This window comes from Balaenoptera borealis (assembly GCF_965194805.1).
Source record: "Balaenoptera borealis genome assembly, chromosome: 1".
In the NCBI taxonomy this organism is placed as follows: domain Eukaryota; kingdom Metazoa; phylum Chordata; class Mammalia; order Artiodactyla; family Balaenopteridae; genus Balaenoptera; species Balaenoptera borealis.
The window spans coordinates 29,317,554-29,332,201 of NC_138860.1; the positions used below are offsets into that span (position 1 = coordinate 29,317,554).

General features: G+C 32.2%; 1 protein-coding gene and 1 long non-coding RNA gene across 26 annotated transcripts in view; one reads left to right on the forward strand and one right to left on the reverse strand.

The window, feature by feature from the left end:
* LOC309605611 overlaps positions 1–14,648 on the reverse strand; it is an 867,207-nt gene that overhangs the window by 717,867 nt on the left and 134,692 nt on the right. The gene's annotated exons all lie outside the window — the stretch shown is intronic.
* The window catches only part of CEP170 (centrosomal protein 170), a 145,434-nt gene that overhangs the window by 115,120 nt on the left and 15,666 nt on the right, over positions 1–14,648 (forward strand). For 22 of the 25 annotated variants that reach the window (XM_082340008.1, XM_082339997.1, XM_082339999.1 and 19 more), the window contains one exon: positions 7,088–7,322. In XM_082340008.1, coding sequence (XP_082196134.1) covers positions 7,088–7,322 — 235 coding nt within the window. The remainder of the gene's footprint in view (positions 1–7,087; positions 7,323–14,648) is intronic. The other 3 variants (XM_082339998.1, XM_082340006.1, XM_082340013.1) reach the window with 1 other exon arrangement.

Here is a 14,648-nt window from a genome sequence, read left to right on the forward strand (position 1 = left end):
AGAGGGTTTTGTTCCTATAAAAATTACTTTATTTAGCTTAGTAAATGGAAAATTCAGAAGTTATACACACTTCCAATTAATGTCCTGGTGCAAAATAGTGATTTCAAAATTAGAAGTATATTGAACCGATTTGGGAATTTTAATTGTCTAGTTGGTGAGGTATCTGGATTTGTGTGTCAGAGTTAGATTAGGAATTATTATCTAGTTTATATAATAGAAATTAATAAAAATTAATATTGTGTTTCTAAAAACATGTTTAACTTTTAAACATCTTCACATAATTCTAAGAGTCTGAAGAAAAGCAGTATACCCTTTATTACTCCTTTCAGAGCTAAATGAAATAATCAGTTTTAGCCTTTTTTCCCATTTATTTTGAAACGTCTTTGTATTTTTTTAAGTTAAATCTGTTTATGGTCGGGGCAGGTGAAAACTGATCCTTAATTTATTGCAGTGAAAGAAGATGGATTTGAGAGACAGTCACTAAGCACGTGGGCGAAACTGGGCTATAGAAATTTAACTGGTTATGAGCATTATCTCATAAGGTGCCGTTATATCATTTAACTATAGTAATTAGCTGTCATTGATTGTAATAATTACAAAAGCTACTTTCTCCCCACCAGAATTAACTGCTTCTGGCATATTTGTCTGTTTATATACTTCATATTCAAAGCCATAGCCAGTGAGAATACATATGTGACCAAAGAGTACTCAGACAGATATTGGTGTGTGTCCTGTAAACATGGTCTCATTACTTCATAATCAGCTTCATATGTGGGTGTGGCTGAAAAGGACAGTTGAGGGGAAACCAGCTGTTAAAAGACTTGAAGATTCATTTTCATCAATCATCTTAGTGAGCCCTAAGTCTTGAGTGAAGAGTAAAGGGGAAAGTTGGTGTGCAATCTTTTTTTTTTTTTAATTTTTACTTCTGTCACAGTACAGCCTACAAGACCCAAAACTAGTGGTACTTGGCAAGTGTTATTTTTTTCATTTTTTGTTCCTCCTCTCTCCTCTTCACTGCTGCTTTCCTCCACTCCATTCACATTCCATCTCTCTCCTGGTCTATGGGTGAGGTGATGATGATCATCATGGATGTAAGCTGAAGATAGATAACATACAGTCCTGATTCCAAAAGAATAGATGACATTTCCGTTATTACTGTTGTCCTCCTTGTTTCTACACTTCAGGCTTTGGTTGGTGGTTCATGGGTTTGTTGCCAAGTATTTTAAAAGTACTCTCACTTGATTTATGTTTCCCCAGTGTTGTTATCTGTTGTTCCATGTGACTCTGCTTCTTCAGTTCACAGTTCCTTTGTGCTGCATTCTATGGTGTGTACTCTTACCAGATTTCTTCTGCCACATTGCTTGTTTCTTCACCTCATGTCTATTTAAGTACATAAAAATGTTTAAGTATTCTCCTGTCTTAACGTAAGCTGTGACGTAAGTTGTATGTTACCAAGTAGCATGAAACTCTTGGTAACTCTTCCTTCGGTACTAGTTATCTAGCTCTTAACACATGAGTGATCTGATTTTATTCCTCAGTGTTTACCAGAGGGGCTTATTTGAGATGCAAACCAAATATGATTACTTCAGCAAGTCTAAGAAACAGCTGTAAGATGCCATATATGTGTGTGTGTGTGTGTATATATATATATATATATATATATATATATATCTTTAAAGATATATTTTGTTTCTTGCTTCTTTGAATACAGAACTTGATAAACATCTTTCTATGTCCAAAAAGTACCTTGAATTGCTTAATGAAATTTCCTAGGGCAAACTGACGTGTGTGATCTTGGCCTTCTCCATACTTACTAGCAGTATATTAAATAATTAGAGTCATGGAATTTAATAGTTCGAGGGGTTATTCAGTTTAGGGAACTAAGGCCAAGAGATGGAATAACCTGCCCTGGTCACATAGATATATATAGCAAGAACAGGTTGAGAATCCAAGGCTTTTAATTCCCAACCTATTGCTTTTTTGACCACAACCAGTCTAGCTCTGAGAAATAGTCTCTACTTGTGTGCAAGCTTCCAGAGGACAGCTGGACTCTATTGGATTATTATCATGAATATATATAAGGCCAATATACAGTATAAAGATTTTGGTATTGTTCACCATAATCTTTGTAATTATGATGTTTTACCAAGTTCATGTTCTCTTTTCCACCTTATTGAGCCTGAAGCCACATTGTGATCCAGGATTATATATTCAGATTCTCTCAAGATGCCCATTTACAGTTTTATATCCTATCTAGGACAATGACCAGGGTCTTTCAGTCAGGGTAACATACTAAAATAGTTACATGTGGTAGGTTGTAAAAATTAAAACAAACAAACATATTTTTTGATTTTCCTAATTGAGGTGTCTTTGATATTATGACATTTCTACTTAATATAGTTATAAATCTTGAATGGAAAAAGAAAATAAAAATTCATAGCTTTTGAAAAATGATTTAAAAGAATGTGAAACCATACTTGTCAGTGTTGCTATTCACACTATAAACTTCAAAGATCTTAGAAATATCTGAACTTAGAGCCTGTGATGTCCAAATTGTCATATGTAAAAACAATTCTATAAAGCTTCAAATTCTGTATTTTAACCTATGTTAAAAAAAGCTTTTCAAAGAAATATATGTGATAAAAATAGAAGCATGGAAATCTCGGATTTAGCAAAATTAAGAGGAAGGTTTCTTTTATGCTTCTTTAATTCTGATGTAATTTGTTTTTATGAGTTTAGTTTCCCCCCACACCACCAAAATTTCTTCAATGATCCTTCAGTATGAAGTTATATTAAAATATCCAGATTTATTTTCATATGATACATTTAAAACTTAGCACCCTGAATTATCAAAATAAAGCAGTTGGTTTTCATTATGTTTTAAGTACACATTCTAAAAATTTTAAAAATCATGTTAACATCCTTAGAATTTTTTTAGACCATTTGCTTTCCCACTTTTATTATAATCCTCAAAATTTATAGGTGGTAGGAGTTAAAAGTTGGGCATGCATGGCTTGAGTTATTTTTTCTCAGGTCAAAGGCCAATACAGAACACTGTCAGGGATTTTTTCCCTCAAATGGTCTTACTGCTACTTGCTTATAAATATACATGTAAAACGTGTTTGTGGCTTAATTTCCCACAAAAATATTCTGATATAAGTATGAAAATGCAATGTTTGTTTTCTGAAATGTATTTGTTACATCTGTAGATGTGGATGTGTTTTGATGTCAACAGAGTTTTGGTTAACAGTAAAAGAAATCAAAACAGTCACAGATAAATGATCCGAATAACTCTTTTTCCCTTTTTAAGTTATTTATACATCATAGATAGTATGTTTTCTTAGTGAAATGTAGTAGTTTATTACTTCCACAAGAGGGAGTGTTGCATAATTTTATAACTAAAGTCTTTTTAAATAATGTAACTAAAATAATTTTCAGGTTAGCTACAAAATTAATTAAGCCCATCTTAGAACTTTTTCTCATTTTATTATATGTGCTGTCTAGCACTTCATCAACCCAAGAAGCTTCTTAGAGATTGGCATTTCAGATACCTTCAATACAAATTTTCAATTTAAGGATTTATCTGAAATGCCTTATTAGTACCAATGTATGAAATAAGCCTAATGATATAAAATTACATTTGATTCTCTAAATGATTTTACCTAAGCAGGATGAAATTCAAGAAAAAAGTAAAAAAAATTTTCAGCACTGGTAAAAAAAAAAATCACAAAAACAGTCATTCTATGAGAAGTCTAGGATGTCTTTTTTTTTTTAATTAGTCTAACTTGAAATGTTTTTTTTAAAAAATATAAAATATTTATTTTTTGTAAAGCACTTGGAACGAATTTTGCACTCTGGAAGTCAGTAGACCTGGCTTAAACTTTGATTTAAGCAATGCAAGACCTTTCTAGGCCTGATTTTTATCTATAAATTCAAGAATTTGGACTATCTAATGTCTAAGGTCATTTTATTCTAAAATTCTATGAAATAAGAAGGCACTGGGGAAAGTTAAAAACATTTTTACTTGAAGTTTGCTCTGCAATAGCTAGCAGATTATAGGGATTTTTCTTCAGATAAAATGTATTGATGCTACAGTTTGGAAGCAAAGATTAAGAACGCAAAGGTATTGAGAGAAGTTCTTCGACAAGTAACAGGTCAGAGGTCCTGGCTTTAAACTCCCTTTCCCAGTCCCTTTAGAGAAGTTCTTCGACAAATAACAGGTCAGAGGTCCTGGCTTTAAACTCCCTTTCCCAGTCCCTTTTTCACCAGTAGTCATCATTTCACTTCTCAGTTCTACACTTTGCTGTTACACAAGCCAAGTTTTGTCCAGAGGTTAACTCGAGCTTTGCTTCATAGCACACCATGTATGATATGCTTTCCATTGGTAAAGATAACCTTTAATTGTTCGAAGACTTATTAATCATATTTTCATTTTCTGCTATGTCCTACTTATTTTATCTCTCAATTTCAGGAGAACAAACCTAAATATGTTACCTTTCAGGTTTTAAAATACGCTTTGTTCTTTTGGTTGCTTTTCTTTTTATTTTCCTTCATTCCTCCCTCCCTCCCTCCCTTCCTTCCTGCCATTATTTTTAAATTTTTTATATAATTTTAAAGGTTACTTTTCACTTACAGTTATTACAAAATATTGGCTATATTCCCCATGTTGTATAATAATACATCCTTGAGCCCATCTTATACCCAATAGTTTGTGCCTCCCACCAGGCCCCCATATTGCCTCACCCCCTTTAAAAGTTATTATTAGAAGCTTCAGTATTCTTACTGGATTCTAGATAGACCTATAAAAATAGGTGGAAAGTTTATGAATTTCATTTGAAAAAGAAGTTTCTCTTTTATTCTTTTCTCCAAAATGTAATGATTCTCTGACCTCAAGACTTAGACTGTTAAAATTAAATTCTAATGTGGCTCAACTTATACATTGTCTCCTGACATTTAGCACTTGGTTCTCACTTTCTCATTCTGCTTTCATGCGCTCTGCCACTCATGAAATCTATCAGCCGTTGATGCCATTCTCTCTAAATTACCTCTACATTAACTACCTGAGTTCCATAATACCTGCTTATGTTTTCATATCTTCTGCAGTTTATTAAAACTCTTTGTTATTGGTTTTTGTCTTCTCTCCAATTTTCAGTTTTAGGTATGGTTACATAGTTTCCACATCAAAAATCAGGAACTTTAGTCTAACAAATAATCTTTTTTTATTTATGAATTTCCTTTTATGAATCATATTCTAGGATAGCAAAATAAAAAGCATTTATCATTTAATGAAATGCCTTTATTAAAAAGTACAGATTTGTTTGCCATATATCTAATTGCCTTGCCATATTTCTGTTTTTTAAAAAACTTCTTTGTTCTTGTTCCTTAACTTTACCTAAAATTGTTTTCACGTCTCAGGGTCAGTTCAACTTAAGGAGTTTTCAAATGTCTAGAAATGAGTAAATTTCCACCATGGTAAAAGTAATATTTATGTTAATGAATTATAATGTTAAAATCAGAAATTATATTTATTACCCCCTTCAAAAAACTCTATGATTAATTACCTGGAGTTCCATATATGTATTTGCGTACACTTTTACAGAAAACCGTGAAGTTTCTGCCTATCTTCATTCTGTCAAATAGGAGTTTGAATCCAGACAAATGGGTAGGCTCTGATTTATGATGTAGTCCTGATTACAGATTTCTTTTTCTCTGTTCTTAAAGCAGTTCTGGGGGCAGTGTGTATCAATTTTATTTGAGAGCCAACTCAGCCTTACAGAGCCCCAGGCAAAAATGTAGTTAGGGGAGGAAAAGACCGGAAAGGCATAAAATTCTAGTGGAGTAGTATGAAGGAATTCTAGACTTCACAAACCTACACAGCCTAGAGGCAGTTTCTGTTTTAAAAGAGAGAGAGAGAGGTAAAACTCTTCTAATATTAATAGCAGTTGGAACTTATAGCAGGAGCTAAGGTTTTATCACTTTAGCCACCAAAAACATCTCATGCTTTTTACTAGTTTTTTCTAATTTGAGAAAAGGAAATGGTCAGTATCTAGGAATTAATTCATTTATTCAAAACTATTTATTAAATATTTGTTAGCCGGACACTCTGCTAAGTGCTAGGTACCTGTTAGTGGCTTAAATAGGCATAATTCCTGTCCTTTTGAAGTTTACCATGAATTAGCCGTTATCTCCCTGTTTTTTACCTCTTTATGCTTCACACTTTGTTTGATTCTTATATTAACAGTAGTAGTGATCTGTCTGCATTAATTTGTCTTCTGATTTTCAAATGTGTCAGCAAAACCATTTTTTAAATCTTTACTAACCTTAAATAAGAAAGTGATTGCCACTTTCTTTAATGTGACTATTGTCAGTATCTTCTGTGCCATAAATGTCAGTGGTTGTGAGAATAGCTTGTAGGTTTTATTGCCATTGTCTGCTTTCACCATATGCTTTCAGTGTCAAAGCAGCAGTTGTACTGAAGATGCTTTGTTGTGTTTTTACCGTGTAAAAAGATTTTTTCCAATCATAGCATAACAGGATGTTGAATGACAGAGGTAATGTTTTTTTTTCCTGCCATAAGGCATAATTTCCACAGCAGGAATTATGCATATTTGTATGTTGGGAAAAGAGGGTTTTTACCATCTCCATGTTGAACGTCCATGTGGCATGAGGAAATCTTTTCCTTTATTTTTATTTCTGTTGTTGTTGCTATCATTAAAAAAAATCCATATCGTCACTTAAATGAGAAATATTTGCAATTAAATAGTACCTGAGTTAATAAACATTTATGAATAGAGCTTGCTTAGTTGTTTGTCAGTAGTGAATTTTTCATCTGAATGTTTATTCACCATGCTACAGAAAATGTGATCTTTCTATTCCTCTTAATTCGTCATTGTTTTTAATTCACCAAAGTATAATGTTTCTATCTTTAAGGAGTAGTAGACTTATGGTTTTTGTGAGGTATGTGTACATCAGTTATTGAAAATTGTGCTGTGTGTGCTCTCATGGTGTTTTTGAAATCATGATTTTTATTTTATCTCTTTTAAAAGATAACATAATAATTCTTTTTTTAATAATTAAACTAATTTAGTAAATTCAAGATGGAGGCGCTTTCCTACTGATTATGCTTCCACCTCAGAAGATGAATTTGGATCAAACCGTAATTCCCCTAAACATACCCGTCTACGTACTTCTCCAGCCCTGAAAACGACTCGATTGCAGAGCTCTGGGTCAGCAATGCCTACTAGTTCTTCATTCAAACACCGGATAAAAGAACAGGAAGACTACATCCGCGATTGGACTGCTCATCGAGAAGAAATAGCCAGGTTGGTTTTAATGGGTTATCTCTAAGAGTTGAAATTGTTCCAACTTGATAACAAGTTTAGCTTTTACTTGGTTTGTACTAATAGTCCAAGGAATGAAATCCACAGATAACTATGAACTTAGTTTTGTTGGTAGTATTACTGTCTATCCTTTTTTTTTTAATATGGTATTTTTAATGTGAGTGCTACTTACATATTGTAGAATTAATTTATTTTGGTAAACCACCCTTTCTTATTTCTAGTAGAGATACTGATGAATTAATATAATTTTTGAAAGGTAGTCAGTATCAGCTCTACGTAATTGAGAATTGTGCAGCTAAATTTTTGATTACTTTCCTTTTACCTTCCAAAGAGGTAATAGTGTACTTGTTAGAGATGTTGCTAATGTTCTCTGGGGAGAATTAGTTAGTCAGATTATTACTCACACTTTGGTGAGTTCATTAGATACAGTCAGTACAATCCTTTAATAATTAAATGAAAATAATATTTTGAATGTTAAATAAATGTATTTATAATAACCTTAAGATTACATAATAAAAAGTAAAATTCATGCTGCAGATGTGATTTTTAATTGATAACATTGTAGTTGAACATTAAAGAGAGGCTCTACTCAAATAAATGCTATAGTAGTTAAGGGTTTTTTAAGTTTGTAAGGTATTAAATTTTACGGCAGTATGCCACATGTTACCTAAACATTTTCACTGTGTACATGCTAAAATTATTTCTGCCTTTAGTTTAAGACCCTAATCTTCAAGTTTTATACTTGACAACATTTATTAAAGAAATTATTTATAATAATTCATAAATGCTTTTTAAAAAAACTTTTATGATGATTTTATGATGTTCATCTTTTCTTTACTCTGTGGACTTCTGTGAATTGTTTTTTTCTGGCTCATTAGTTTAATGTTTTTTTGGTTTTTTGGTTTTTTTGTCTTTAATGACTGTTCACTTGTGATTGCTTTTAGTTCTTAAAGAACATGCCCTTCTAATCTCATTGCGCTGCTTAAACATTGTTTTTTGGCCATATAAATGACAATAATTATTGAAGCATTGTAAACCGGTTCTGATTAGAGTACAGGCATATATGTGCTTTGGGATCCATGAATTATTATGGGCCCACAAAACTCCTGTTAGTGAGAGAATCTTGACACTACATTTTTTCTTGTGGGCACAGCTGGCAACAGCAGGCCTTGCTCTTGTCTCATCATTTTTCTCCTTCCCATGCAGAAGTCTCACCACGTGAGCTCAAGGGGTACCTGGGGGAACTAGAGTGTTCTGCTTCTTCTTAGGAGGCTTTGCGTCTCAAGCTGTCTACCCCAAACTAGGACACCTAAACACCTTCTTCTGGGCCAAACCCACTTCCCTGCCCCTAAACAGAAAAGAATTATGATACAAAGGGGAAAGTGAATAAGAACTGTCTGTTATATTTTCACTTAGTTTTATTTTGTTAGTATGTGCATTTTATTACCCTTGTCTATGTATATTTTATTATCTATAGTAGTACTCTAAAGCTAGGCTATTTAACCTCTAATGATTTCATGCCTTTTTCCTCCAGTTTCTTAGTAGCATTATGCTAATAAAACTTGCTACTGGGATTTAATTTTTCAAGGTATATTTTTCAGCCATACATCTCAAAGCAAGAGAAAGTTCGTTTTGTTTATTAAGAAATTTAAAAAGGCAGGCGGAAGATAGGAAGTATGCAAGGAAAGAAAGTTAATGTTGATATTTAATGTTCCTATAAGACGCTGATAAGTTTGCTTAATATGAGGAAATTTATTTTCAAATAACTATGAATCACATACTAAATAGAATGGAGAAATACATAGCTTTATTTCTTTAAATTGGCTACCACTTTCACTTAAGAAAACTCACATGCTGGAGCAATGCTTTTTAAAGAGTAATAGGTAAAGATACTTTTATTTGAAAAGCACAATAATGATTTTAATTTATTACAAAATGTTTTATGCTTTGTCATACTCTATTTGCTTAGATTTTAGAGCTATATTACTAAACGAGCACTTTGTAAGTCTGTACATAGTAATTATTTACCTTCGTTTAAACTTAAAGCACAAAAATTCCATCTGGAATATAAAGAATATAAGCAAAATATAATATATTTAGTCTTTCAATTTAAAGAGGAAACTTTTTTCCAGGTACCCCCGATACATGTGCTTTCGATAGCGCTTGTCCCAGTTTCTCCATTATAACACAGATACAGATTTGCTTCCCTTAGGAATTTCTTAGATTATACCTTTATGAATTTTAGGGTAAGCAAAGCTATAATACCACCTTTACAAATTATCAAATATAATAAATTTAACCTAAAAATTGTACTGGAAGATTACATAATTCTCATTTGAATCACAGTGCACTTAAAGATATTTCAGTGTTTTAGATTCATTATTACACATTCCACTGTAACATTAAATTTTTTAGGAGAGAGTTCTAGTTAACAATATTTTATTTTAAGGTTTAACAACCAGTTCATTATAGATATGTTATAGGAGAGGATTAAATCATAAAGGCAATATAATATTTTATCCTAATGTTGATTGAAGGTATTATTTGCAAAGGTGAGATCCTCTTGCATCTTTACACCTCTGCAGTTTTGTTTTGGATCAAGTTTTTATATGCATAAGTTCTTTATATATATTGTATATATGCGTGTAATCCCCATCCACTCAACAAAGAATTCCTAAGCAACTCCTATGAGCAGAATGTAGTGTTTAGCGTGAGTGAACTGTAAAGATGACTTAGACATGGATGTCCTCAGTTCAGAGTCAGAGGAAAGAAGCGAAGGTGTTGTGTGCAGTTGATACAGGCAGAGTGACAGAAGAGGTTTTAAAAAATATGAAGTTTGTCCAAGTATAAGATGTAAAGGTATATAGTTAATGGATGACCAAATTGAAGATAATACGGAGCCAGCTAAATAATAGGAGACTTTGAATGCTAGCTACGAAGTGTGCACATTATTTTATGTATGTTGAAACTTTAAGATTTTTGAAAAGGAAGGTAACTTAAGATCTATATTAAAAGAAGGTAACTCTGAAGGCATTTTGTAGAATTGTTTGAGAGAGAAGAGAGCCTAGAGATACACTAGTAATCTATTCTAGAAGTTAATGTGCAAGATATTGAAGACCTGAGACAAGATAGTGGTAGTGAGGGTACAAGTGGAGATATGGACGTGTAACAGTTGACAGCGTTTGATGATTACCAGCATGACTCCATGGTTGTTCAAATGGATATTGGTAAGAATAAGGAAGACAAAAGACAAGAAGGAAGACAAGCTTCGTTTTGGACATACTGACTTTAAGGTACTTAAGGAACAGCCATGTGAAAGCATATGGCTCTGCAACATAGGAAGCTGATGAGAGCTAGAATCATCGTTTTGGAAGTCAAAGAGAAAATACTTGAAGCTGTGGTCATAGACGATATTGCCAGGAAATGGTGAGTGAACCTAGAATACTGTTGAACTCGGAGGTATAACCTAAATTATAAGGATGCAGTATAGCTGAATGATCAAAATCGTGGACTCTGGGATCAGGCCTTCTAGATTGAAACCCAGCTCTACCCACAAGGTCTGTATGACCCTTGACAAGTTAAGTAACTGTGCTCTAGTGATCTCATGCATAAAATGGATGTAACAGTAGTGCCAACTTGAGCGAGCTGACAGATTGATGCATGTACATAACCTAGTGCTTGACATATATAGTAAGCTATCAATAAATGTGATATTTAAGTGGAGTGCAGAGAAAACTGGTGTGTGTGTATACTCAAATATGATTATATTTAGAACTTAATTGTGAGCTTTCCGTTTTCTGTATGACTCCAGATGTAATTGGAGTTTCAGAATCAATGCTATATTCTTATAATTTATAAAATATTCTATTAGGCTTACCCTATACAAATAGGACACCTAAGAATCTCAACCAAGGTTTTGTTCACATTTTCAATCCAAACATCATTTTAAAATGTTCTTTTTTACCTGAGAATAATAACGCTGATATGTAAGTGGTCTGTTTTATTTTTTAAATATTGAAATGATTGTTAAATAAATGTATCACAGAACACCCACCTAATGAGTCCTACTCCCTGATTTGATAGCCTCCAAAGTAAAGTCATCTGACACTTCATGTCAAGAGGGAAAAGGCTTTTATTATTACTAAGTCTTTTACATATAATACTTTTATTAGTGAAATTCAAATAAGAATACCTATTAAATACATTTTTTAAATTTTTAAAATAGAACTATGGTTTATATTTTTCAAGCCTAAATAATATTTGCAATTAAAATTACAAATGTATGGTAATCTTAACGGTGAAAAACCAAATACTTGTAATTTTAATACATTACTAAAAGCTTTTTTGTTTTATTTTTTTGGTAAGAGTCAGTTTAATTTAGTGGCCAGAATTAAGTAGTATGGTGTTCCTTATAATCTATAAAGTAATGTAATGAAACATCTATGCATAGCAATCTATTTTAGTTTAAAAAGTCTTTTAATGGCAATACAGTTAAAGGATAAACTATATTTGGGAATATGTGTGGAAGTGAGCTTTAATAATACTAAAGTATTTTTTATTTCGGAGAAAAGACCATAGAGGTAAAAATTACATTATCAAGGAATAAAGTACATCTGTTTAGTCAGTTTTAAGCTTTATTGGTTCAAAATAGCTAAAGTCTAGGTCCAGCCTGTGTCTGTTTGTTCTGTTGGGCTAGGCCAGATCCAAATAGCAAGGGTAGGAACAAAACATCTGCCCAGAATAACTGTCAAATGACAGTTATTCTTCAGTTTCTGTATAGTCTTTCAGCGTTTCCTAGATATTATGCCTTCATCATATTCTCTGACCTGAGGGTACCTTATACTACCTCTTTGTATGTACTTTGGCTATCTCAAATCTTGCTCATTGAATAAGGGCAGTATTTTCCTGTCCGGTGACTTCACACCATCTTCTTTTAACTTGAAGACTTTGTGTCTGGGGGAAATGGCATGGGGTGGTGGTGGTGGTTGTTTCTTTAATTTTTCTCATTTATTTAAGAACTGTTTATTGATGGCCAAGAGTGTGCTAAGACCTTCAAAGTTATCTTCTTATCATTACCTCTTCATGACTTGCTCAGTTTATTTGAAGCATATTCATAAGTTTAAAGACTACACTTAAGTAAATATAACTTATCTGTGGTGCTAAGCTCGCGTTTAAACTTAGTTTCATTGAAGAAAATGAGAGGTAACTTTTTAAAAAAATATATAATTAAATTCCTACCTCTTTTGATGGCCAGAAATAGATTCTACATACTTTATTCCTCTATTTGGGCCAGCCATTAAATTGCTTTGGCTACCCGAAAGAGCTTCCAATTTCAATTTATTACTCTCCCAAACTAAGCCAGTCTTTTGTGGCTCAGATTACCTATTTCTCCCAATTCTCCGTGCTTTCATTGAATGCCCACAATAGATGTGGATTGCCATAATTCTTTCATTAAGGTTTTTTGTAACATTGCATCAAAATTCCATCAACATATAATAAATATAACTGAGAGTTTCCACCAAAAGAAGAATAAGATCTTCCTTATCAGTAGGAAACTTTTTTTGTGAACCTTCCCTATAGTCTTTAGCTAGGTCAAGTATATGAGTTAATCTTTATGCCTCTTGAGAGCTAGGCTTCTTTGATTCTTTATTATAAAGAATTCAACATAAGATTTTCTGGAATGTCTCTCCTAAAACTAATTTTATATTTTTATCACTTCTGTCATTTAAAAAGTAGACTAAATTATTTCTTAAAAGCTAAGTAAAGTTACAGTTATAATCTCTTATCCAGTGTTAAAATAACAAGAGGTTTGATTTGTTATCATTTGCTTCAATGTTAGGATTCTAAAGCTAGTATACTTCTTTAATGGCTCATCACTTCCTTTTTTCCAGTAATATCAAAGGCAATCTCATGCTCATGGTTTATATGTATATCCTTTGAAACTCTACTTACCTATAAAAACTTTTGAAACTTAATATGCTATAAAAAAGATAAAGCAGATATTTTCCTTTTCAGTTAGTTTAAAACCTAAAAGAGTGTTAATGTTGGCAATTTAAATCAATAAAGTCTGATAGTTTGTTTCTATCATGGTTATTAGGTCACACTTGCAAATATTGCATGTTTAATAGGACATGCATTTCACAAGGACTCTTATTTTCAATATTTTAAACTTCCAGTATACCCAAAGCGTATTATTAATACATTTTCTCCTGTTTTTAACCCTTCAGTGAAAAATAACCTTTAATTGATTTAAATAAGAAAGGGAACATTACTGAGAGAGTTCACCTGAGAAAATCATAAACTTCATAAAGTATGTCCTCGTTACCCCACCTTTTTACAAATAATGCATATTCATTTCTACAAAATTTTTGAAATTGGATTATTTGTTCTGACACTAAGGTAGACAAAATTAGCACAGATGTTATAGAACTTAACCCTGAAACTATATTTCCGTCCTTAAGGACTGTTATCCTATCCATATTTTATAATAAAATAAAATTAAATGTGAAAATTATCCATTTTTCTAATTAGAAGGCTTGAGTTTTTATTGGTATTGCAAAGGAAGCAGATGGAAGCAAAACTCCAAATAAAAGGTCTGTTCATTTTAGAATTTCCTCCTTCAGCAGATTTATAGAAGTGGAGATTGAGAATAAGAACAGGGGTTATAAACTTGGAGATCAAAGAAAGAACACAGAATACAAGAGATATAAAGCACTACATTATTGTAGAATATTCTAATAAATGTAATCTAGAAGTATTACAGAATTAATTTGTAAACCTAGATTGAACAACCATATGAATAGTTCCATACTCTCTGTTGAGTCATAAAACTGCTATTTCTGAAGATATTCATAACTTTGGCTTTTTTTTTTCTTGATAATTTTATATGTCTTTTAGAATTCCTAATACTGGTTTTAGTAGTTGCTAAGATTTTTAAGCAATGCAGATTTAAGTTAATGGTCTATATTATTGAGTCAGCTTTAAGATAGGAATTGCCATGCAAAGAAACAGCTGGTATATATGCAACATACTTGTAAATTAAAAGAAAGCTTTTTGGGTGCCTACTAACTGAACAGTATACGTGGTATATACATTAAGAGTTCATTGTAGTACAGCTTTTACTGTATAACATGTTGACATTGCTGTTGTTTGTGTTTTTTCTAATTAATTCATTACTGCTTTCTACAAATATCAGAAGCTTCATCATACAAATGTCTGCATAAAAAACATTAAAAATAAAATAGATGGTTAGATAAGTAAAAGTTGTCTATTTCGTATCTCATTAAACTGGGTTATTCTGTTTCTCAT